The 23023-nt window shown below is 39.4% G+C and overlaps 1 protein-coding gene across 3 annotated transcripts in view; it reads left to right on the forward strand.

The window, feature by feature from the left end:
• The window catches only part of FARP2 (FERM, ARH/RhoGEF and pleckstrin domain protein 2), a 175038-nt gene that overhangs the window by 37773 nt on the left and 114242 nt on the right, over positions 1–23023 (forward strand). For 2 of the 3 annotated variants that reach the window (XM_077153349.1, XM_077153350.1), the window contains exons 3-4: positions 13612–13704; positions 16276–16353. The exons of the other annotated variant lie outside the window; for it this stretch is intronic. In XM_077153349.1, coding sequence (XP_077009464.1) covers positions 13612–13704; positions 16276–16353 — 171 coding nt within the window. The remainder of the gene's footprint in view (positions 1–13611; positions 13705–16275; positions 16354–23023) is intronic. 3 annotated transcript variants of the gene reach the window in all.

A 23023-nucleotide genomic window follows, 5' to 3' on the forward strand; every position in this document is an offset into this window, starting at 1 on the left:
TAAGCTGGGGGCCTATTTTTAGTAGTCAGAATTTGTTAATTAGTTCCACAATTGGCGTTTGATTGTGCCCAGTCCCTGCTGCTGGTAAAGTCTTTCCTTTCTCCTCTGGGAAGCGGCCTGTGGGGGAGGGGCACCCACCACCACAGCTTTGGGAACTCACGGTTCTGGGGGTGCTCGCAGCCGGTCCAGCCAGTCCAGACTTGGGTACGCTGTGAGTCTGGTCATTGATGTGGCCCCAGGAGCTGTTCTGTACTGTTTCTGGTTATTTAGTAGTTATTCTGGAGGATGAACTAATATGCGCACATTGTTAAGCTGCTATCTTGACCCAGAAGTCCAGTTTCTATATTTTAGAACCACACATACTCATTTAGACCAATGGAAGAAAGGTTTATTTGATCTGGAGCTGAAATTTTCTGTAATGCGTAATCTATTTTAACCTATCTTTATAGCCCATTTGAACAACTGAAACACAGGAAGCACAGAATAAGAAAGAGATCCTTTAATCCTGTGTAGATTATTGTAATGCCTGGAAACTTCCTAGAGTATATTAAGCTGATAATCAAAAAGTATTGGCAAAGTCCCCTGAGGAAGGGGAGAAATGAAATGGAACTATTAAACCTTACCATCAGGAAATTCACTGATACTGTGGCAAACGTTAGGGATACTCAAATCAATAGGCCATGCCCTTGATCATGAGGTTTACTCATATGAAGCTTAAGGAGGTAGCGGAGAAGCTTAGACTACCTGTAGGCATGCCTAAGAGTTATTTCTACAGGACCTCTTTTATTGCTCAGATGTGCCCTCAGTCTGTGTAAGCCAACTCTGCAGATGAAAACATTGCCCTCTCCTCTGCATGGGACATGACATCCAGGGGTGAAGGTCTCCCTGGCGATGTGGGAGAGGACTCCCAGGGATGAATCCAGACCTGACACCATGGGATCAACAATTCCATCCTGATCAAAAGGGGGAAAGAACTAATTAATAAAGTATCAGTGGCAGAGAGAATTCAAATAGAGTCGAGAGGCTACTCTGGAGGTTGCTGTTATGCAAGCTTCAAGTAGACCTTGTTACCTATCATAACCTGCCAGCCCCCCAACCAGGACCATTCCAGCCAATTCTAAACAACACCTAGGGCAATATATTAGATTTCACAAGGTTTCCAGGTGCTAGAGTACTTTCCAGGAAACTACAATCTCGAGATACATCCCTGGTCCAGATAAATCCTGAAACCTAGCCCACTCTCTCCAGAACATCAGATAGTTCCATCTCCCTACCCCATATTTGATATTCAAATATCAAAAATTTAGAATTGCCATAGCCCAACCCCCAGAGAAAGGTATGGAAAGACTAAAGGTGATGGTGTAATTATACATAGAAGATAGGACTTAACAAATGAGTATGAATGCCGAATCATAACAGCTAGAACTAAGAACCTAAAATTGTGAAATTGTAACCCATGTCAAAGTCTGAAATATGTTCTACTACTAATTGTGATGCTGTGCTTTGAAATATATAGCTTTATATATATATATATTATTGTTCACAAAAAAAGGAAGGAGAAAAAGTTGATTGTGATGATAAAGTATTTAAGCCTTCTAGCCTCCTATATTCTGGAACAACTAGAAGGAAAAATATCAAAGGATTCTATGATAGCCCATGACAAACTCTGGGATCTATCCTGTAACCACTTTCTGAAGAGTGATTTGAAAACTATTGCTTTTTTTATATCTTTGTTTTGTGTATATGTTATACTATACAATAAAAAAAGTTAAAAAAAAATTTTGGAGTGGGCATAGCCCAAATACCCTTACAGAGTGTGAGAAAGATCAGAGATGATGATGGAATTATCCAGAGAACTTTGGGTTTAACAAATGAGTGCTGAATCATTTTACTGACATTTCTTTTAGCCTCTAGTACCTTTGAGCAGTTAGAAATGAAAACCTAATATTGTGAAATTGTAACTTATACCAAACTGTGAAATCTGTTCTACAACTATTTGTTGCAATATACTTTGAAATGTGTTACTTTTAGGTATATATGTTATTTAAAGAGAAGGAGTATAACAGAGAAGATAGAATTTAACAAGTGAGTATGTCTGCTGAATCAGTATATTTGCATTTCTGTCGGTTTCTAGTGTTTTGGAGGCACTGGAAGGAAAAACCTGAAATTATGACACTGTAACCCATACCAAACTCTGAAATGTGTTCCATAACTACTTGTTAAAATGTATATTGAAATTTAATGCTTTTTTGTATATATTTCACAGTAAAAAATGTTAAAAAAAAAAAAAAAAAAAACCTGAGGGAGAGATTAAAATTTTCACAAAGAAGTTCTGAAAGAATTTGTCAACATGAGACTGGCCCTTACGCAGATTGTGCAACAGGAATGATTGTAAACATTCAGAAATGGATAACACAATACTACCTAACTGTGATATACTAATGTTAGTATGCTGAATGAAACTGAATGTAAGAATGATAGAGGGAAGAGGGCTGGGGCACAAACAAAATCAGAAGGAAAGATAGACAATAAAGACTGAAATGGTATAATCTAGAAATACCTAGAGTGTATAATGATAGTGACTAAATATACAAATTTAAAAATGTTTTCGCATGAGGAAGAACAAAGGAATGTCACTACTGCAGGGTATTAAAAACAGATGGTAATTCATATTTTAAAACTTCAACTTATGTGTGGGACTACAGCAAAAAATGTTTCTTTTGAACAAAATTTATATTTTGACAAGTGCGTTTCCTAATATAACTTATGTGGACAGCTTTTTGAACACCATAAGTACATGGAACCTTGATTAGGGCATGAGATTTTGTAGGTTTGTCCAGAGTGATGCCCCAATAAATCCCAGAGTGATTTCAACAGTGAATAGAAAAGTATTTGCAAAGTCCCTGTGGCGGGGGGGGGGGTGGCAAAAAAGGAAGAAAATTCTTCTTCCCCATGTGGAGAATTTCTGATATTCTTACAAGCAGTGGGGACAACCAAAGCAATAGGCTGATCCCTCAATCTTGGGGTTTGTTCATATGAAACATCCCCAGAAAGGATAGGCTAAGCCTACTTAAAATTAGGCCTAAGAATCACCCCCCAGAGAACCTCTTTTGTTGCTCAGATGTGGCCTCTGTATCTCTGCCAACATGACAAGCAAATTTACTGCCCTCCCCCTCTCTACATGGAACATGACTCCCAAGGGTGTGGACCTTCCTGGCAACATGGGACAGAAATCCTAGAATGAGCTGGAACTCACCATCAAGGGATTGAGAAAACCCTCTAGACCAAAAGGGGGCAAGACAGAAATGAAACAAAATAAAGTATCAAGGACTAAGAGATTTCAAACAGTCAAGAGGTTGTCCTAGAGGTTATTCTTATGCATTATATAGATATCTCCTTTTATTAAGGTGTAATGGAGAGGCTGGAGGGACCTGCCTGAAAATGTAGAGCTGTGTTCCAGTAGCCATGTTTCTTGAAGGTGATTATATAGTGGTATAGCTTTCACAGTGTGACTGTGTGATTGTGAAAATCTTGTGTCTGATGATTCCTTTTATCTACCTTATGGACAAATGAGTAAAACATATGGATTAAAAATAAATAAATAATAGGGAGAACAAATGTTAAAATAAATTTAGAAGATCAATGAGGGGGTGGGATATAAATATTTTTCTTTTTTCTTTTTATTTCTTTTTCTGGATTGATGCAAATGTTCTAAGAAATGATCATGTTCATGAATATACAACTCTGTGATGATATTGTGAGTTATTGATTATAAACCAAGTTTATGATCATATAGTAAGAATGTTCATGTTGTATGTTGTTATGTTTAAATAAAGAAAGAAATTTAAAAGAGAGAGAGAGAGAGAGAGACTGGCCCTTCAAGAAATACTAAAAATAGTCCTGATGGCTGAAAAAAAAAAGACAGGAGAGGAAGGTCTGGAGGAGGGCACAGAATTGAAGAGTACCACTAAGGGTAATTTAAGGAATACAAAGAGAAAGAGGGAAAAGAATATATAGATCTGACAAATAAAATTAAAAAGATGGTGAATTCAAGAAACTCCTCTTCTGTAATAACTTTGTTAATAAACTTACCAATTAAAAGTTACAGATTGGCAGAATAGATTAAGAAACATAGTCCAGCTATATGTTGCTTACAAGAGACTCGTCTTAAACACAAGGATGCAAGTAGATTGAAAGTGAAAGGATGGAAGATTTTCCACACAAATTGTAACCAGTAGAAAGCGGGAGTAGCTATACTAATATCAGACAAAATAGATTCTAAATGTAAAGACATCATAAGAGACAAAGAAGGACACTACTAATTAAATGGTCAATTCACCGAGAAGATATAACAATCATAAATATTTATGTTCCCAGTCAAGGAGCTCCAAAGTACATGAGACATTGGCAAAACTGAAGGGAGCGATAGATGTCAACAATAATAGTAGGAGACTTCAATACACCACTCTCCTCTTTAGATAGAACAACCAGACAGAAGACCAACAAGGTAAATGTTGGTCAAATAACCAGGTAAATGAATGAACCTAACAGATAAATAGGTCATGCACCCCAAAACACAAAGATATACATTCTTCTCTAATGCTCATAGAACATTCTCCAGGATAGATCATATGCTGGGGTACAAATCAGGTCTTTATAAATTTAAAAACATTAAAATTATGCAGAGCACTTTCTCTGCTCATAATGGGATGAAGCTGAATCTCAATAACCACCAAAGAGTGAGAACATTCACAAATATTTAGAGATTAAATAACACTCTTAAACAACCAGTGGGTCTAAGAAGAAATTGCTAGAGACATCAGTAGCTATCTGCAGATGAATGAAAATGAGAATATGACTTATCAGAACTTATGGGATGCAGCAAAAGCTATGCTGAGAGGGAAATTTATTGTCCTAAATGCCTATTAAAAAATAAGAAAGAGGGTCACAGTGGCTCAGTAGGTAAGAGTGCTTGCCTGCCATGCCCGAGGACCCGGGTTCGATTCCTGGTGCCTGCCCATGTAGAAAAAAAAAAAGTAAAAAATAAGAAAGAGCGAAATTCGAGGACTTAACTGCTTACCTGGAGGAACTTGAGACAGAACACCACTAACCCCGAAGTAAATAGAATAAAAGTAACAAAGATTAAAGCAGAGAAAATGAATGGGCGAACAAAGAACAATAGAAAGAATCAATAACCAAAAGTTGATTCTTTGAGAAAATCAACAAAATTGATGGGCCACTAGCAAGACTGACAAAGGATAAAAGAGAGAGGATGCAGATAAACAAAATCAGAAATGAGAAGGGGTGCATTACTACAGACCCTGAAGAAATTAAAGAAATCATAAGAGGATACCATGAACAATTCTACGCCAACAAACTAGACAGCTTAGATGAAATGGACAAATTCCTGGAGACACACAAAGAAGCTGCATTGACGCAAGAAGAAATAGAAGATCTCAACAAACCAATCACAAGCAAAGAGTTTCAGTCAGTCATCAAAGATGTTCCTAGAAAGAAAAGTCCAAGGCCAGATGGCTTCACAGGGGAATTTTATCAAACATTCCAGAACTAACACCAATCCTGCTCAAACTTTTCCAAAAAATTGAGGAAAAAGGAACTCTACCTAATTTATTTTATGAAGCCAATATCATTTTAATACCAAAACCGGGTAAAGATGCTGTAAGAAAGGAACACTACAGGCCAGTCTCCCTAATGAACAGAGATACGAAAATTCTCAATAAAATAGCAAATAGAATCCAACAGCACATGAAAAGAATTATACACCATGACCAAGAAATGCAAGGATGCTTCAACGTAAGAAAATCAGTTAATGTAATACAGCACATTAACAAATCAAAATGGAAAAATCATATGATCATCTCGATTAATGCTGAATAAGCATTCGACCAAATTCAGCATCCTTTTCTGATAAAAATACTCCAGAAGACAGGAATCAAAGGTAACTACCTGAATATGATAAAGGGAATATACGAAACACCAGTAACCAGCGTCATACTCAATGGAGAGAGACTAAAAGCTTTCCCCCTCAGATCAGGAACAAGACAAGGATGCCCACAGTCACCACAGTTATTGAACATTGTGTTAGAAGTTCTAGCTAGAGCAATCAGGCAGGACAAAGAAATAAAAGCCATCCAGATTGGAAAGGAAAAAATAAAACTTTTATTATTTGCAGATGATGTAATACTATACTTGGAAGATCCTAAGAAGTCTACAGCAGAGTTACTTGAGCTAATCAACGAATTCAGCACAGTGACGGGATATAAAATTAACGTGCAGAAATCAGTAACATTTCCATACACAAGCAATGACTTAGCTGAGGAGTCAATTAAGGAAAAAGTTCCATTCACAAAAGCAACAAAAGAATCAAGTGCTTAGGAATGAACTTAACTAGGGACGTAAAGGACTTCTACACAGGATACTACATAACATTGCTAAAAGAAATCAAAGAAGATCTAAATAGGTGGTTTCCCTGCTCATAGATAGGAAGGCTAAATATAGTTAAGATGTCAGTTCTCCCCAAATTGATCTACAGATTCAACACACTGCCATATGTTATTTTTCACATAAAGGGAAAGGGAAAAATGTCGATTGTGATGATGATAAAATATTTAAGCCCTCTAGCCTCCTATATTCTGGAACAGCTAGAAGGAAAAATGTGAGAGTATTGTATAGTAGCCCATGATAAACTCTGAGATCTGTCCTTTGACTGCTTGGTGAAGAGTGGTTTGAAAACTATTGCTTTTTCATGTTTGCTTTGTATGTATTTTATACTATACAATTAAAAAATAGTTAAGAAAAAGAAAACAAAAACAGAAATAACAAAACAAAAAACATCTTAGGAGAGAAACTCATGCTATGACCCAAGATTTTATAATGAATCTTCAATTTTTGTTTCTTCAGTTTAATACAGTTTGAAGAACTAAAAGCACTAGAGGAGGACAAACTTACTTTGGAAAATTGTTACTATGAAGACATTTATGAGAAAATCTAAAGCTCTTTAATGATATTTTCCACAGTTTAGAAATTAATGCTATTTTAAATCATCCAAGTCAAATGGATATAGAAAATAATAGTGTTGTTGTTGTCTTGTTTTCCACCTATGTTTGTTTACTAGCGGCGAAAACAAATAACAGTGGGTTGGTTTAAACAATGGAAATTTATTTGCTTACAGTTTTGAGGCTAGAAGTTCCAGAATCATTGTGTCAGCAAAGCAGTACTTTATCCCCCAAGACTGCTGCTTTCTGCATCAGGATGTCCGTGGTTCTTGATCCTTGGTTTTTCTATCACATTGTGGCAACTCCTCCCTTCCTCTTCAGGTTCCCACTGACTTCCAGCTTCTGGCCTCTCCTGTGGCTCTTTCTCTCTCTCTGTCTGAATTTCTTCTGCTTGTAAAGGACTCTAGTCATCCAGATCAAAACCCACCCTTGTTTAGTTGGCCCCACCTTAACAAGTTCCTATTTACAGTTTACACCCACAGGATAACGGGTTAAGACTAAGAACTTGTTTTTCTAGCGTATATTCTGCCATACTGCCCTAGGAAGTTTTTTCATGTATTTTTCAAAGTATGAAAATGATGCATGCTCATGCAAGATTCAATCAATACAGAAGGGTGCAGACGAAAAACATTGTTTGGTCCCCCACACCCAGAAATAACCTCTTAGACATTTTGGTCATATTATCCATTTAATTCTTCCAGACATTTTATGTACTTGAACGAACGCACATGGGTGCATGCACACAACCATATCATTTTTTTCCCATCGATTATTTAAGCCCTTAGGAAGTAACTTCTCATTGTTACTGTGTTTACGTCTGATTCTCTTTTTACCGTCTCTAATTTTTGTTTTATAAATGTTGACACTGTTAATTGATACAGAATATTTATTACAGTTGTATCTTGAACATAGCACCCTTTTCCTCCTTGGTCTCAGTGTTCTTTTTGTATCAGTGACTTTTTGACCAAAATTCAACCATATATTCTATTAAGTTCACCTGCCCTTTATTTATTTGTCTGTTGCAGTATGCCTGATATACCAGAGTTACTGTTCTGTTTTCAACCATTCTGAATCATTTGTGAATATACAAATGTCAATTGTAGTTCTATGCCCTAGAAATGTACTATCTCAAAGCAAAATTAAGAAAAGAATTCCGTTTACAATGCCATCAAACAGCAATAAAAGAGGTATAAATAAATTTAGCAAAAGAACCTCAAGGCTCATACATTTAAGTCTGTAATACAATGATGAAAGAAATTTAAAAAGATCTAAATAAATGGAACGACATCCCATGTACATGGTTCAGAAGACTTAATATTGCTAAGTTGGCCTACTTCTGAGTTGATCTATATATCCAACATGCAATACCTATCAAAAACCTAGCTGCCTTTTTTTTTTGCAGAAATTGACAAACTGGTCATAAAATTCGTATGAAAGGAAGGGCAAGGGACCTATAATAGCCACACACAAAAACAAATCTTGAAAAAGAAGGTTAGAGGAGTCATACTTACTGATTTCAAAACTTACTATAAAGCCACAGTTTAAGTCTATGTGGTGCTGAAAACAGATATACACAGATCAGGGGAATAGAATTGAGAGTTCAGAAATAAGCCCTTACGTTTGTGGTCAATTGATTTTTCTAAAAATGCCAAGACAATATAATGAGTAGTCTTCAACAAATGCTGCTGAGACATGCAAAAAAATGAAGTTACCTTACACTGTATGCAAAGATTAACTCAGAATGATCAACAACCCATATATAAGAGTTAAAGCTATAAAATTCTTCAAAGAAAACAGGGTAAATCTTCATAACCCTAGGTTAAACGGTGGTTTCTTAGTACACCAGAAGCACAAGTGGTATCAGAAAAAATAGGTAAATTGGACTTCATTAAAATAAAAACCATTGGTACTATGGTGGTGCTATCAAGAAAATGAAAACAGTGGGAGAAAATATTTGCCAGTCGAATACGTGATAAAGGACTTGCATCTAGGATATATTTTGAAAACTGTTAACGACTCAATAATAAAAAATTTACCCAAGGATACACAGCCATTAAGTTGCAGAGCAAGAATTCTTACCCATGAGATGCATTTTTCTTTTAATAACTGAATGTGGCTTGCTTACTAACATTTCTGTATGAAAAATATTTAGTCTTTCCTATATTACTTTATGCTCTGCTTTGTTTTTAGTGGGGAAAAATTTGGTCTTTTTTTGTTATTTCTCCCCCCACCACCATCACATTAAACTTTTATATATTGCATAGGTAGTTTTAAATAAATGGAGAAAGTACCTTTCTGAAGCTATTCTAGCAGGAAGACATTCCATCAAGCATTTAAATAATAAATTCCTATAATTTTACATTAAATTCTTGATCTTTACTTGCACTGCACATGAGGGGTTTGCTCATTTGACACTGTTATGTACCCCGGAAAAGCCATGCTCTCTTAATCCAATCTTGTAGGTGCAGACTTTTTGTTGGGTGGGACTCTTGATTAAATTGTTTGCATGGAGATGTGACCTGGCCATTCAGGGTGGGTCTTAATACAGTTACTGGAGTCCTATAAGAGGGGTACCTTTTGGAAAAAGCAAATATACTTGGAGACAGAAAATGCCCCCAGAGATGCTAGGCTAAGAGATGAAGTCCTGAGTTTGCCCTGGAGAAGTAAAAAGAGGATCCACAGATGCTTAGAGAAAGTTAAACACCCCAGGAGAAGGCAGAAGGATGCACAAGACTGAGAAAGCCAGCAGAGGAGGGCCAGCAACTGTCACCGTGTGCCATCCCATGTGACAGTGAAACCCCGGATGTAATTGGCCTTTGTTGAGTGAGGGTATCCTCTTGTTGATGCCATAATTTGGACATGTTTATGGCCTTAGAACTGTAAGTTTGTAACTAATAAATCCCCTTTGTAAAACCCAGTCCATTTCTGGTATATTGCATTCTGGCATTAGCAAGCCAGAATGAGGGGAAGTAGCCCCCTCTGGTAGGTGTTCTCTCTCCTTCCATAAGCAAACAAAAGGACCTAAAGTCAGAGGCAAGCCTGGATGTCAAGAAGGGATAGAGAAGAGCCATTCATAAATTCCATGAATTTCCACTTGCTGAATGACCCTTGCGTAGTTTAGGGCAAACTGCTGCCTTTAAGATGCAGGTTCAGCCTCAAAAGCTGTAGTTCTGAATTAGAGGAATGCATCTGAGTACATGGGACTGCGGGACAGCAAAGCACAATACTTGGGTTGATCTCTGAGGTTTGTAAAGACAGATACTGCAGAAGAGTTCTGACCCATCTATTTTGGCTTTTTGACTGAACCACTCCCAGGCTTCTCTGTTATCCTCCAAACAGTAAACTTAATCATCGCGGAAAAGGTCACCAATGTTGAATCATTTTGGGGGGTTCCAATTAGTTCCAGATTGTAACTCCTTTGCCTCTCTTCCACGTCTATCATTTCCTCTCTAATACTTTTTAATTTTTTCCTTTTCAAAAAAAAAATTATTAATAAAACCAATCAGCATGCAATATAAACATTCCTTTTTATCACATAGTTGTGTATTCATCATCGTGATCATTTCTTAGAACATTTATACCAATTCAGAAAAAGAAATAAAAAGAAAACAGAAAAAAATTCATACATACCATACCCCTTACCCCTCCCTGTCATTGATCACTAGCATTTCTATCTACTAAATTTATTTAACATTTGTTCCCCTTATTATTTATTTATTTTTTAATCCATATGTTTTACTCATCTATCAATAAGGTAGGTAAAAGGAGCATCAGACACAAGGTTTTCACAATCACACAGTCACATTGTGAAAGGTATATCATTATACAATTATCTTCAAAAAACCTGGCTACTGGAAAACAGCTCTACATTTTCAGACAGTTCACTCCAGCCTCTCTGTTATGCCTTAACTAAAAAGGTGATATCTGTTTAACGCATAAGAATAACCTCCAGGATAACCTCTCGACTCTGTTTAGAATCTCTCAGCCATTGACACTTTATTTTGTCTCATTTCTCTCTTCCCCTTTTTGGTTGAGAAGGTTTTCTCAATTCCTTGGTGCTGAGTCCCAGCTCATTCTAGGATTTGTGTCCCATGTTGCCAGGAAAGTCCACACCCCTGGGAGTCATGTCCCACGTAGAGAGGGGGAGGGCAGTGAGTTTGCTTGTCATGTTGGCTGAGAAAGAGAGGCCACATCTGAGCAAGAAAAGAGGTTCTCTTGGGGGTGATTCTTAGGCCTAACTTAAGTAGGTTTAGCCTATCCTTTGTGGGGTTCGGTTTCATATGAACAAACCCCAAGATTGGGGGCTCAGCCTATTGCTTTGGTTGTCCTCGTTGCTTGTGAGAATATCAAGAATTCTCCACTTGGGGAAGTTGAATATTCCCCCTTTCTCACCTTTCCCCAAGGGGACTTTGCAAATACTTTTTTATTCCCTGTTCAGGTCCTTCTGGGATTTATCGAGGCATCACTGAAAACAAACCTACAAAATCTCATGCTCTACTCAGGGTTCCATGTACTTATGGTGTTCAATTAAGCTGTCCATATAAGTTATATTAGGAAATGCACTAGTCAAAATATAAATTTTGTGCCAAATAAACATTTTTTGCCTTAGTCTCACACATGTTAAGTTTTTAAATATTAATTATCATCTATTTTCAACACCCTGCATTATTGACATTCCTTTGTTCTTCCTCATGCATTTGATTTTTTTATCTGTTTCACTTTCCTTACTTTTTTATTTCTGTCCTCTGTGTTCTCTTGTGTTTCCAGCAGTGTCTGTTCTTTGTTTTTGCCTACCAGTTCTTCCTTCATTTCTGTACTTGTTTTATTTTTCTTCCATTTCTTTCCTGAATTCTACCAGCTCACATTTTATTTTTTGAAATCTTTCCTTCTCTCTATAGAGCTGTTATATCTTTGTTTTGTGTCCTTTTATTTCACTTGAAATTTTGATCACAGTTTTGTCTATGAGCCAACATTTTTCTGCTGAGTATTCATCTGATATTTGCTTTTTGTTTCTTTCCTCTTTTCCTCCTGGAATATCTTTGAATATTTGCAGTGCTGGTCCTTTTTTGGTCACTGTGATGGTTAATTTCCTGTGTCATCTTGGTTAGGTTATTGTATCCAGTCATTTGTTTAAGCAAGCACTGGCCTGATTGTTATTGTGAGGGTATTTCCTAAATAGGTTTAAATGGTCTGTTGATGACAGCTATAAAAGAGATTGCCTTCAACAATGAGAGGCCTCTCATCCAATCTGTTGGAGACCTTAAAGTGAGAACTGAGGATTTCAACATCAGAAAGAAGAATTTCTATCTCTGTTTCATTCACCCTGCTTCTCCTCATCACCTTCATCAGTGTCCAACTTGCAGCCAAATTTTTATGGAATTTGGTCTTGCTATTCCCCCCACTCATATGACCCAGTTCCTATAATAAACTTTTTAATATTCACATACACACACATGTCTGTTAATTCTATTTCTCTAGAAGATCCTGGCTGTATAGTAATACACTCTAACATTTTTGGCATTATTTCTTCAAATAGTCTTTTTGTCCTTTCTCTTTCCCTGTCTTCTCCCTCTGGGACTCCCATAATTTGTATGTTGGTATGTTTCCTGTTTTCCCACAGGCCCCTTAGGCTCTGTTCATTTTTCTTTATTTTTTTCTTTCTTAGAATAGGTAAGTTCAGGTAAGTTCAGTTGTCCTATTTTCAGATTCACCAGTTCTTTCTTCTGCCTGTTTAGATCTGCTCTTGAAACCCTGTAGTGGATTTTTCATTTCAATGTTTGTATTTTTCAGCTCCAGGATTACTGTTTGGTTCCTTTTTTATAATTTCTGTCTCTTTATTGATTTTCTTTATCTCCATACATCGTCTTTCTGGTTTCCTTTTAGTTCTTTGTTCATGATTTCCTTTAGCTCTTTGAGCATATGTAGCACAGTTAATTAAAAGTCTGTGGCTCCCTCAAGAATGGTTCAGACCTTTTTTTTCCCCCTTTGTGCCATATTTTTCTGTTTCTTTGTATGCCTTGTTATTTCTGTTTTGAAAACTGGGTATTTGATTATCATGTTGTGCTAACTATAGAAATCAGATCCTCTCCCCCTTTCCAGGATATTCAGTGGTTAATTGTTGATGGCTGCAGTTATTTTCAGGGACTTTTCCGAGCTGTTTTGATGTTGCTATTACTATTCTTGTTGCAGAGAGTGTATTCCTTGTCATATGTGGTCACGGATGTCTCTGTTAACAATCTGCCAGTTACCTGACAGAGATTCAGCGGCTACAAAGAAGAAAAGTTCTCTCATGGTCTTTGCAACTTGGCTTTGAACCTGGGGTACTCCTTCAACACTAAGCCAGATAACTTACAACTCTGCCTCAGCCTTTACCTCCTGCTTGCACAAAGTCCACAAATTGGCCAGACATACGAGCCTAGGGTCTGCACAGGTCTTTACTGAGCACATGTCCAGTCCTGGAATATGTGGTGGCCCTTCCAAGCCCTTATTACCCCAAGAAACTCCTTTTGCCAGACTTTTGGGACTTTCTGCTGCTTGTCCCATTGCCATCTGCCCAGGTGGCATGTATAATACATGTCTTTAAATCTTTCAACAGATGCTGACACTATCTGGAAAGCTGCTACAGCTCAAGATGGATAGTGGGAAAACAAAAGTCATCCTCTACACCAATCCCTGGACCACCAGACAGGTCAAAACATACAACTACAGTATTTCAGAAACAAAGACTATATTAGCCCCCTGGCTGCAGCCACCATGCTCTGGAATTGAGTATGGTAGGCAAGTATGCAGAAACTCCAGATGCTTTCTTACCAAAGTTCAGCCCCCTTTTTCTTCATTAAGCACTCTCCTGGTAGCTGTAAGCTTTGATTAGATTTGAGTTCCAAAAAGGTTGATTCTGTCATTTTTTGCCAGCTTAATGGTTGTTACTGGAGGGACCTATTCTTTGAGTGTCCTACTCCACCATTTGCCGTGACATGTTTCCCACCACCACCCACCTTTGAATCCAGTGAGTTGACCGTGAGTTGGCTATTTGAAGGCTATTTGAAGGAGGTTCTTGTCTTTAACCCAGAATTTGTGTGTGTGTTGTTTGTTTAGCCCTTTATTTCTTCTCAGTCAATTGTAGAGATAGCTGTGATTGTTTTCCTAATATAGCATTTCTTCACCCTCTCAAAGAGAGCAATTGTCTCCTGCAAATGTTTCTTGATTATGATTTATTGCTTAATCATGCCTCCTATGCTTCCGCTGTGCTCAAAAGTTAAGCTTGGACAAAGGTTAAGCTTGGACAAATTCAGGAAGACCAGGTAAATTTGGCTTTTCTCTCCTGTCTTTTGGAACTCTTCTTTCCAGGCTAAAGCTGCAATGTCTTTGTGTTCCATGGGCATATTCCACAGTTAATCAGCATCCAATCAAGAGACAGAAATTATACCAGCAATTTGAACAGGGAGAAACTTGGAAGAAATTATTGCTAACTAGTAGCAGAGAATTAACTTAGTACCAAGGACTTGAGGAAAGGCAACTGTAAAGATTACAAGAATAGCAGCATGGGGAGCAGCCCTCACCTCAAGGGCTGAGGGAGGGAGAGAGTGCCAAGGAAGGGCTGCCTCCCTAGGACTGAAATCTAGACCCCCTGGAATGTGGGAAGTTGGCTGAGCTCCCACAGGAGGGCCCAGGAGAACTCACTGAGCATAGGAAATACTGGGTCTCCTGCACTCTACTGGCAAGGAAGCTCCCTACTGGGAGCCGCGTGTAGCAGCTAGAGGACCCCAAAGCAAGAAGAGCATCGCTTTTCAGCATTCCTCCCCTTCCCCAGAACCCTCTTCTAACAAGGCGAGAGAGATGCCTACAGGGTCTGGCTCTGATCACAGATCCGGGCTAAACAAGGTAGATGTGGAGTGGGGATGCAATAAATGGATAACTGCCACACTAACATTACATTCACATTTGAGGATTTTCATTTAAACTCTTTCCTTGAGTAGTTTAAGAGCCATGGTACCACAGGATCAATTGATGTGAGCACTCATTTTATGCCCATGTCCTCTGGTAGAGCTGGTTTATGTGCGAGATGGTCTCTTCAGTAGAACACTGGGTGCCAGAGAGTGTTCCCCACTTCTGCCTCCCCCAGGGTATAAAACCCCATCCCTGATAGGCAAAGTGGCGGTCACACCTAATGGCCTAGAGCTGGACACAGCCCCCAGCTCTCAGTGCCCTTTGGAGCAGAGCTTTGGTGTACATTATTTTAGGAATATATGAGAATCTCCAACTTGAAAGCATGCCAGAATGAGAGTGAAATTCCTTTCAAAAATGTTAGTAACCTTTCAAAGAATTTAGAATGAATGTAGTTTTCTGTGTGCTCTCAAGATTATTTTTACTACACAATATTATATTATAAAAGTCATTCGGAGTTAATCTGATTATTAGACAAGAAAAATATTAAATAGTGAAACAGTAGAGATGAATTTTATGATAGGAGTAGGCATCTAGATAGATGGAGGAGTTATAATTTGGCAAATGATCTATAGACGGGTGCATGAAACAAACAAGTTGAAGGATGAAGTCAAGCTGTTTCAAGAATTTTCCCACAGTGTTTAAGACAAAGGATAAAGAAGTACTTTGTTAGTAAAGTTTTTGGAGCCCATTTTCACCAAGACAGAATGTCTACTGGTACTTCTGTGGATGTAAATTTTCAACAATGTCCTTATGTCTGAGCTTAGTTTTTAACACCCGCACCATGACCAGCTGGGAAGTGGAGACATGGAGCACAAAGCTTTGCTTTTTAACCTATATTTTGCGTATTATATTCTTAATTGTGTTTCTGTGCCAGTTCTAAATTTGGGTGGCTCTTTATTTCTACAGGAAACAAGTTGTATTGGTATATTCCTTTCTCTCCCATTTGGGTGGTACTGATGATTTCCACAACTTTGGAAGGAGCCTGTAAGAGTCTCTCCTTTCTGTTAAGGGAGACCATTTGGTGCTCAGGAACCATGTGGTGGGAATTACAGCCCATCTGATGGTAGATTTCTGTATTTTAGAAACAGAAGGTGGATGTTTAGAAGATGTGATGGGCGGGCCACTGAAAAGACAGCTGACTGGGATGGTCCACCAGCTCCATCCCAGACATACATATCTATAAAACAAGGGGGCAAAGTCTTGAATGGGTTATTTTGGAAAGTAATTTTAAAAAGTACTCTGAAAGTTTGGTATCTTTCAAATGTGTTATGGAAGAGTCAGTGAGTTTCCTATTTTACCTACGGATTGGCAGGAAAAACAGATTCCTAGGTGGCGTTTCGAGGAGGTCCGCACACCCCTGAGAGGTCATCTCATTTCTTTCTCACCCAAGGTAAGTGAAGCTGTAGGCTCTTTTGGGACATTTGCCAGGAAGAAACTTCACGCACTTGGGAACCTGTATAGATGAGCTGCCTTCACTAGAGGCCTGGGCCCAGCCAAAGTGCATCTGTGCCACTGTCAGCAGTGTGCAGAATGTCCATATGTCCTTTCATCATGTCCTCAGAATTGTGTTTCTTCAAGCCAAGACACAGTGTCAGCATGGGAGGCCGGGCTCCAGCCCAGAGCCTGCATGCTTAGAACCTCATGGTGAAGCTTGTTCTCTTCAGTAAAGCTGCAGAGCTGGAAGGTCCCTTGAGAAAATACCCAGCTCTCTTTCCACCCTCAGCTCAGATGGAAGGTGACTGATTAAGTAACAGACCTAATCAATCAAACCTGGGAATATCATAGGGGCAAAGACATATAACTCTGTAACTTATTTTATAAAAGTTCATCATCTTGGGCAGTGTGACAGGGGCTCAGTGGCAGAATTCTCTCCTGCCATACTGGAGACCTGGGTACGATTCCCGGTGCCTGCCCCTGTGGAAAAAAAAAGTTGATCATCTTGACCCTCAGCGCTTCCTTATGGTTGGTTGAAAATCTAAAACTGTTATGATTCGACTTGTTCCTTCTGGTTTGTCCTCCTTTAGATTTGGAAAAGAGCTTCCTGAAATTCCTGGGGATGATGTGTTTGTGCACCTACCGTGGCCGGGTCCTTCAGGCCATGAAGGCCCCCTGCAGGCACAGGGACCTGTACCTTAGTCTCAGGCCTGGCCAGTGACTTCAGTCTATGATAAAAGACTTCCCTTTCTAAGAACTTATGTTGGTTGGTCATGACAGTGTTTTCCTGGTTGTTAAGTGTTTGTTTCTTTGCTAACACACATTGGAGTGCCTACCATGTGAAGAACATTGTAGGCCAAAGAATCTTCCTGTTTGTTACTCGTTTGAATTGAATTGTCAAGAACTACCTAGCGTTCCTTCCAAAACAAGAACACATTCTCTATGTTTATGGTGATCTGTTAATTATTGAACAAAGTTCAAAATATGGCTCCTGCTCTTCTTAAACATATGGGCTAAGAAATTACCTCTTTTTTGGTTCAGTACTTTAAAACGTGATTCAGGGCAAGCAATGGCGGCCCAGTGGCAGAGTTCTTGCCTGCTATGGTGGAGACCTGGGTTTGATTCCCGGTGCCTGCCCATGTGAAAAAAGAAGCGAAAAAAAGAAAACATGATTCATATGCAGATGAAACAGGATTGAAGTGATTTTGGTCGTACTCTGGGAATTATTGCCATGTTCTCATGGAGAGTAAAATTTTGTATGCTAATTTGCCTATAGTGATCCATGTTAGCTGAATAATTTCCACTGGGAAATTACTATACTGAACTTCTATTTTTCCAAGATTTCTGTAAGGCTGTGTTCCATTCTGGGGCCTGAACAGACGAGGGTCTAGAGGAGGCAAACAGGGAAGGACGCCTCAGAACAATTTAGGGAGGTACAGTTGGATGGACATTTTGGCCAAATGCCAGGAACTCTCCAGCAGAGCTGTCCAGCACTGAAGTCACTGCTTGGGAGAGGGTGAGTTCTGGGGATGGCAAGCAGGGCTAGGTGACACCTCAGGGTTTCTGTAGAAGGTATTATTGTAAAAGGTAAAAGTCTAACTTTACTGAACTCCAAAGGCTTTTTCACTGTTTTTTTTTTCCTTTTAATTTGTTTTTTTGAGATATTACTTACACATAAAGTTCATGAACCGTGTGTGTGCAGCTTGATGGATTTTTTTATGCATCCACCATGTTACACTATACGTCTGGATGAAGACGTACAGCAGGCAGTTACAACAACAAAAAATAACCACCATTTTGATCTTCGTCACCATCAGTTTTTCCAGATCTCATATTTCCCAAAAATGTAATTATAGACTGTGTGTTCTTTGCAAGATTTATCTGTGTTGTTGTATGTAGCAGTGTTTTGTTGTTGTTATATTTTACTTTGTTTTTTCATTACTAGGTTGTAGCCATTGTCTAAAGAAACACAGTGTATCAATTTTACAGTTTGATGGAGATTTTTTGGCTGTTTCCTGTTTGGGGCTACTATGAATAAAGCTGCTATGATTCCCAGAATGGGAATGACTGCATCCTTGAGTATATGTATGGGTTGCTTTGGTAGATTCTGTCAAATCTTTTTCCATATGATTATACCAATTTTCATTCCTTCCAACAACCTGCGAGACTTGCAGTTGCTCCATGTCCTCGCTAACACTTGGTATTAACAGAACTTTTATCTCTAGTCATTTCTCATTGTGGCTTTAGTATCATGTCCCTGATGTCGCAGCAGCACCTTTTTTTATTGCTTCTTGGCAATTGGATATCCTGTTTTATAAATAGCCTGTTCAATTCTTATCTTCAAGTTCACGAATTCTTTTTTCTGCCAGCTCTAAACTGCTGTTTTGAACCCGTTTATGGAATTTTAAATTTCTGTTTCTGTAGACTGCAGCTCCATTTGGTTCCTTTTCATAATTTACATCTCTCTACTGATATTATTCTTTGTGTTCATCTATCATTTCCCTTTTTCGTTCAGTTCTTTGTGTTTTCATTTAGTTCTTTCTGCATATATTTAGGACTATTTTTTTTTAAAGTCTTTGTCCGGTACCTGTCCTTGCAGAAAAAAAAAAAAAACTGTCTGGTATATACCAGGTCTGGTCTTCCTCATTGTTGATCTCCAGTGCTTTAATCTCCTTTGCCTAGGCCATCACTGTTTATTTGTATGTTTTATTGAAACCTGGACAATTTGATCTTTTAATGTGCTATTGCTGGAATTTATACTCCTTAAGCTTGTATCCAGCTAGTGTTATGACCAAGTTTTCCTTGAATGCCAGAAGCTAAACAAAAAAAAAAAGAAGAAAGAAGATAAGAAAACATATTTTCCAGTCTTTACAGACTGGCCTGCATGAGTGCTCTTCTTCAGAGCTTACTTATACAGTGAGTTTAGAGAATAGTTTAAGACCAAAGTGTAGGGACCTCCCTGATCCTTTCATCATATGCACAGGTCTTGGGTATGCATGAGTGGCCCTAGGAATCCTCCTGTTTACGTGACTAAGAATGTCCCCTCTTCCCTAGGGAGCAGTTTCCTCCCAGTCCCTGGCCCTGCGCTGTGTATCCTTCAGCCTGCAGTCTCCTGCCCCAGGCAGCCTCTGGCCTGCTCCCCACAGCGTCCTGTAGGAGAGCTTTGTGACCCACCTTCTACACACACAGGGCAGGTTCTGGGACAGTGAGTCCCTCAGGCCACCACCAGACAGACTGGACCAGACCTGCTCCCAGCATGTGCACAAGGGTGACTATTTTCCCTCCAGCATCGGGACCAGGGGTCCATAGTGGGAGCACAAGCAGGTCCATGCCAGGGGGTGGGGGTGGGGGGCCAGCAAAGGCACCACAAGATCCTACTGCTTTTAAGGTGCCATTTTCTTGATTTGGTGCTTGCCCTTTTCTTGATTTGGTGTTTGCCCTGTTCCTGCAGTCCTGTAACTGTTTTCTGGAGCTCTGAGAAAGATGTTTCTCCTTGTTCTTGCTGGTGGTTCAAAGCTTCTGTGGAGTAACAGAGCCCTGAAGCTTCTCATTCAGGCATTTTGATAAGGGCTGGCAGTTTTTAATCTTTTCGCTTACTGATTTTAGCAATTAGGTGTGTTTTTTAAAAATTAGCCCTTTTTGTCTGGTATATGAGTTGTACATATTTCACCCTATTTGTGTTTGAAGAGCTCTTTTGACTAGACAGTGTTTCCTTCCATGCAAACATTGTTTGTCGGGGGTTGTCCCATCTCTCAGGCCTCCTAATTTGGCTTTTAGCTTCTAGAGAGACAAACAGCCTTCTCCCCACCCAGAGCATAACACAGAATGATTGCTTTACAAAATGATTAGATTTTATGTTTAAATATTTTATTCATAGATTTCATCCTGTTTTACCAAGAATTTATATCAGGAGCAGAAATTGAATTTTATCAGGTGTCTTCCCAGGATCTCAGGTTCTGGGAACAATCATAAGATTTTTTTCCTATATAGATGTGTTGATATGATATAGTAATAAATTTCTTAATATTGAACTTTCTTATCCTATCTTTTGAGGAAATTTAGTTGGTTATGGTGTGTTGATATTTTAGTGTATTGGTGCTGAATCCTGTTTGCTGGGATTTTACTTAGGATTTTTTCATTGGTATTCAAAAATGAGAATTTTTAATGTACTTGTGTGTGTGTGTCTGTGTGTATATTTGTAGGGTTTAGGGGATCAGAGCTATTTGTTTTCCATAAAGCAGATTTGGGAATTGTTCTTTTTTCTTTGGAACAATGTCAGTAGCTTTAGGTGTGTCTGTTCCTCTATGGTATGTGAAAGTACTTGATTCTGGTGGTTTACAGGAGGTAAGTCCATGTTTCAGGTGGCATAGAGAATATGAAGTTCCTTCTGTTATCTGGACGTGGAATGAATGACTTGAGAAAACTTTAAAATGCTTCAGGAAGTTAAGCATGCACATACCCGTACAAGAGTGTCTGTGTGTGCATGTGTACATTTCTGTGTCTATACAAATACGTGTGTGATTCACAGCACACCTGGGTGAGGGACACTACAGAATAACAGGTACATTGTGGCATGTGTCTGTACGTGTCTCCTGGCGCACGAGGACGTCTGGCCTCCTTGTCTTGACCGGCAGGCCCTGGGAGGTAGCCTGGTCATCGGGATGGCAGGGAAGATGGGCCCGTTAAGAAGTGTGAGACCTTTCACCTGCCAGGCACACAGGTGATGGCCAGGCAGGTGAAGAAGAAGCAGGTGGTTCAGAGGTAGTGGTGAATTAATTGGGAATTAGTCTGTTTGAAACATGCCTGCCTGTTGGTCCTGGAGACACAGAAGAGATGGACACCGTCCCCGTCCTTCCAAGTCACCATCTGGTAGGGGAGATACTCGCACAAATATTTCAAAGCACTGTGGGATCAACAAGTCCATCCTGACTAAAAGGGGGAAAAGAAGTGTATCTAATAAAGTATCAGTAGCTGAGAGAGTTCAAATAGAGTTGAGAAGCTACTCTGGAGGTTGCTCTTATGGAAGGTTCAGTTAGACCTTACTACCTATCATAACCTACGGTTCCCCAACCAGGACCATTCCAGCCATCCTAAAGAACACCTGGGGTAATATAAAGGATTCTACAAGGGTTCCATGCACTAGAAACTTTTCAGAAACCTACAACCTCCAGATGGGTCCCTGGACCAGATAAGTCCTAAAACTTAGAGGACCCAGCCTCTCCAGAACATCATCTAGTTCCATCTCCCTACCCCATATTATTGACAGACCCTTCCAACATGAAAAAGTTAGAATGACTGTAGCCCGAACATCCCTAAGAGAGGGATGGAAAGATCAAAGGTAATGGTGGAGTTATACAGAGAAGATAGGGTTTAACAAATGAATGGTACTGCTGAATCACTAAATTGATATTTCTTTTAGTCTCCAGTATCTTAGAGGAGCTAGAAGTAAAAACCTAAAATTGTGGAATTGTAACCCATACCAAACTCTGAAATCTGTTGTACAAACTAATTGTTGTGCTGTGCTTTGAAATTTATTGTTTTATATATATATATGTTATTTTTCACAAAAAAGGGGGGGGGAGGGCAAGCAATGGTGGGGCTCAGTGGCAAAATTGTCACCTGCCATGCTGAAGACCCAGGTTCAATTCCTGCAGCCTATCCATGTCAAAAAATAATAATAATAATTAAAAAGAAAAAAAGTCTATTTGATAAAAAAATTTCATTCCTTCTAGCTTCCTATATTCTGGAGCAGCTAGAAGTAAAAATCTGAGATGATGGTATGGTAGCCCATGACAAGCACTGCACCCTGTCCTGTAACTACTTGTTGAAGAGTGCTTTGAAAACTATTGCTTTTTACTTCCTCTGCTTTGTATATATGTTATATTGTACAATTTGAAAAGTTTTTTTTGTTTTTTTTTTTTTAAAAAGCAGGGCTTTGGGCACAGGTCAAGAGAGACAAGTGCCAAGCCATGTAGCAGCCAAGTGGGCTCAACTGAAACTATTACAGGGGCTTCAGAGGGGATACCTACTTACCACACTCTCAGAGGAGGCACTAGAGGTGGGACGAAGGGAAAGGAGGGTATCTTCGAGGAGGAAAGAGCCTGGGTGTAGTTACCCCCAGGGGAGGGGCAGAAGTGGGGGCAGGGCCAGGAGGGCCTGGAGGCAGGTCCTGGGAAGACACGGGCAGGAAGCCAGCGACTGGGAGGAGAGAAAGAGAGCCCAGGGCCAGTACAGAAGCAGGGCAGGGACTGCTGGGCGGGGAGCAGCCGAGGGTTCTGGCAGGAGCTGCAGCCTGCAAAGCAAATGAGTGCCAAGGACCAGTCAGCAAGAACCGGCACCAGCCAGGGACATGGTCAGCAGTGTCCATGATGGTTTTCACAACTCCATGGACAGGTGAAGAAAGGGGCTTCATGTGTGAGTGCATGTTTTCACAATCCCGTCTTCTCCTGCTTTGGAACCTCAAGTTAAGTGCTGCAGATGGTGGATAAATAGATGAGGAGGGTTGTTGACTATCACTCAGTCTTTGCTGGAATCGTCTTCAGAAGCAGACTACAGTTTCCTGGAGGAATTGTTCTTCTGGATCCCTTCTGTACTTGGAGGAGTCAGGGTCAAATGGGGCATCCAAG

Source organism: Tamandua tetradactyla, chromosome 3 (genome assembly GCF_023851605.1).
Source record: "Tamandua tetradactyla isolate mTamTet1 chromosome 3, mTamTet1.pri, whole genome shotgun sequence".
NCBI classification, from domain to species: domain Eukaryota; kingdom Metazoa; phylum Chordata; class Mammalia; order Pilosa; family Myrmecophagidae; genus Tamandua; species Tamandua tetradactyla.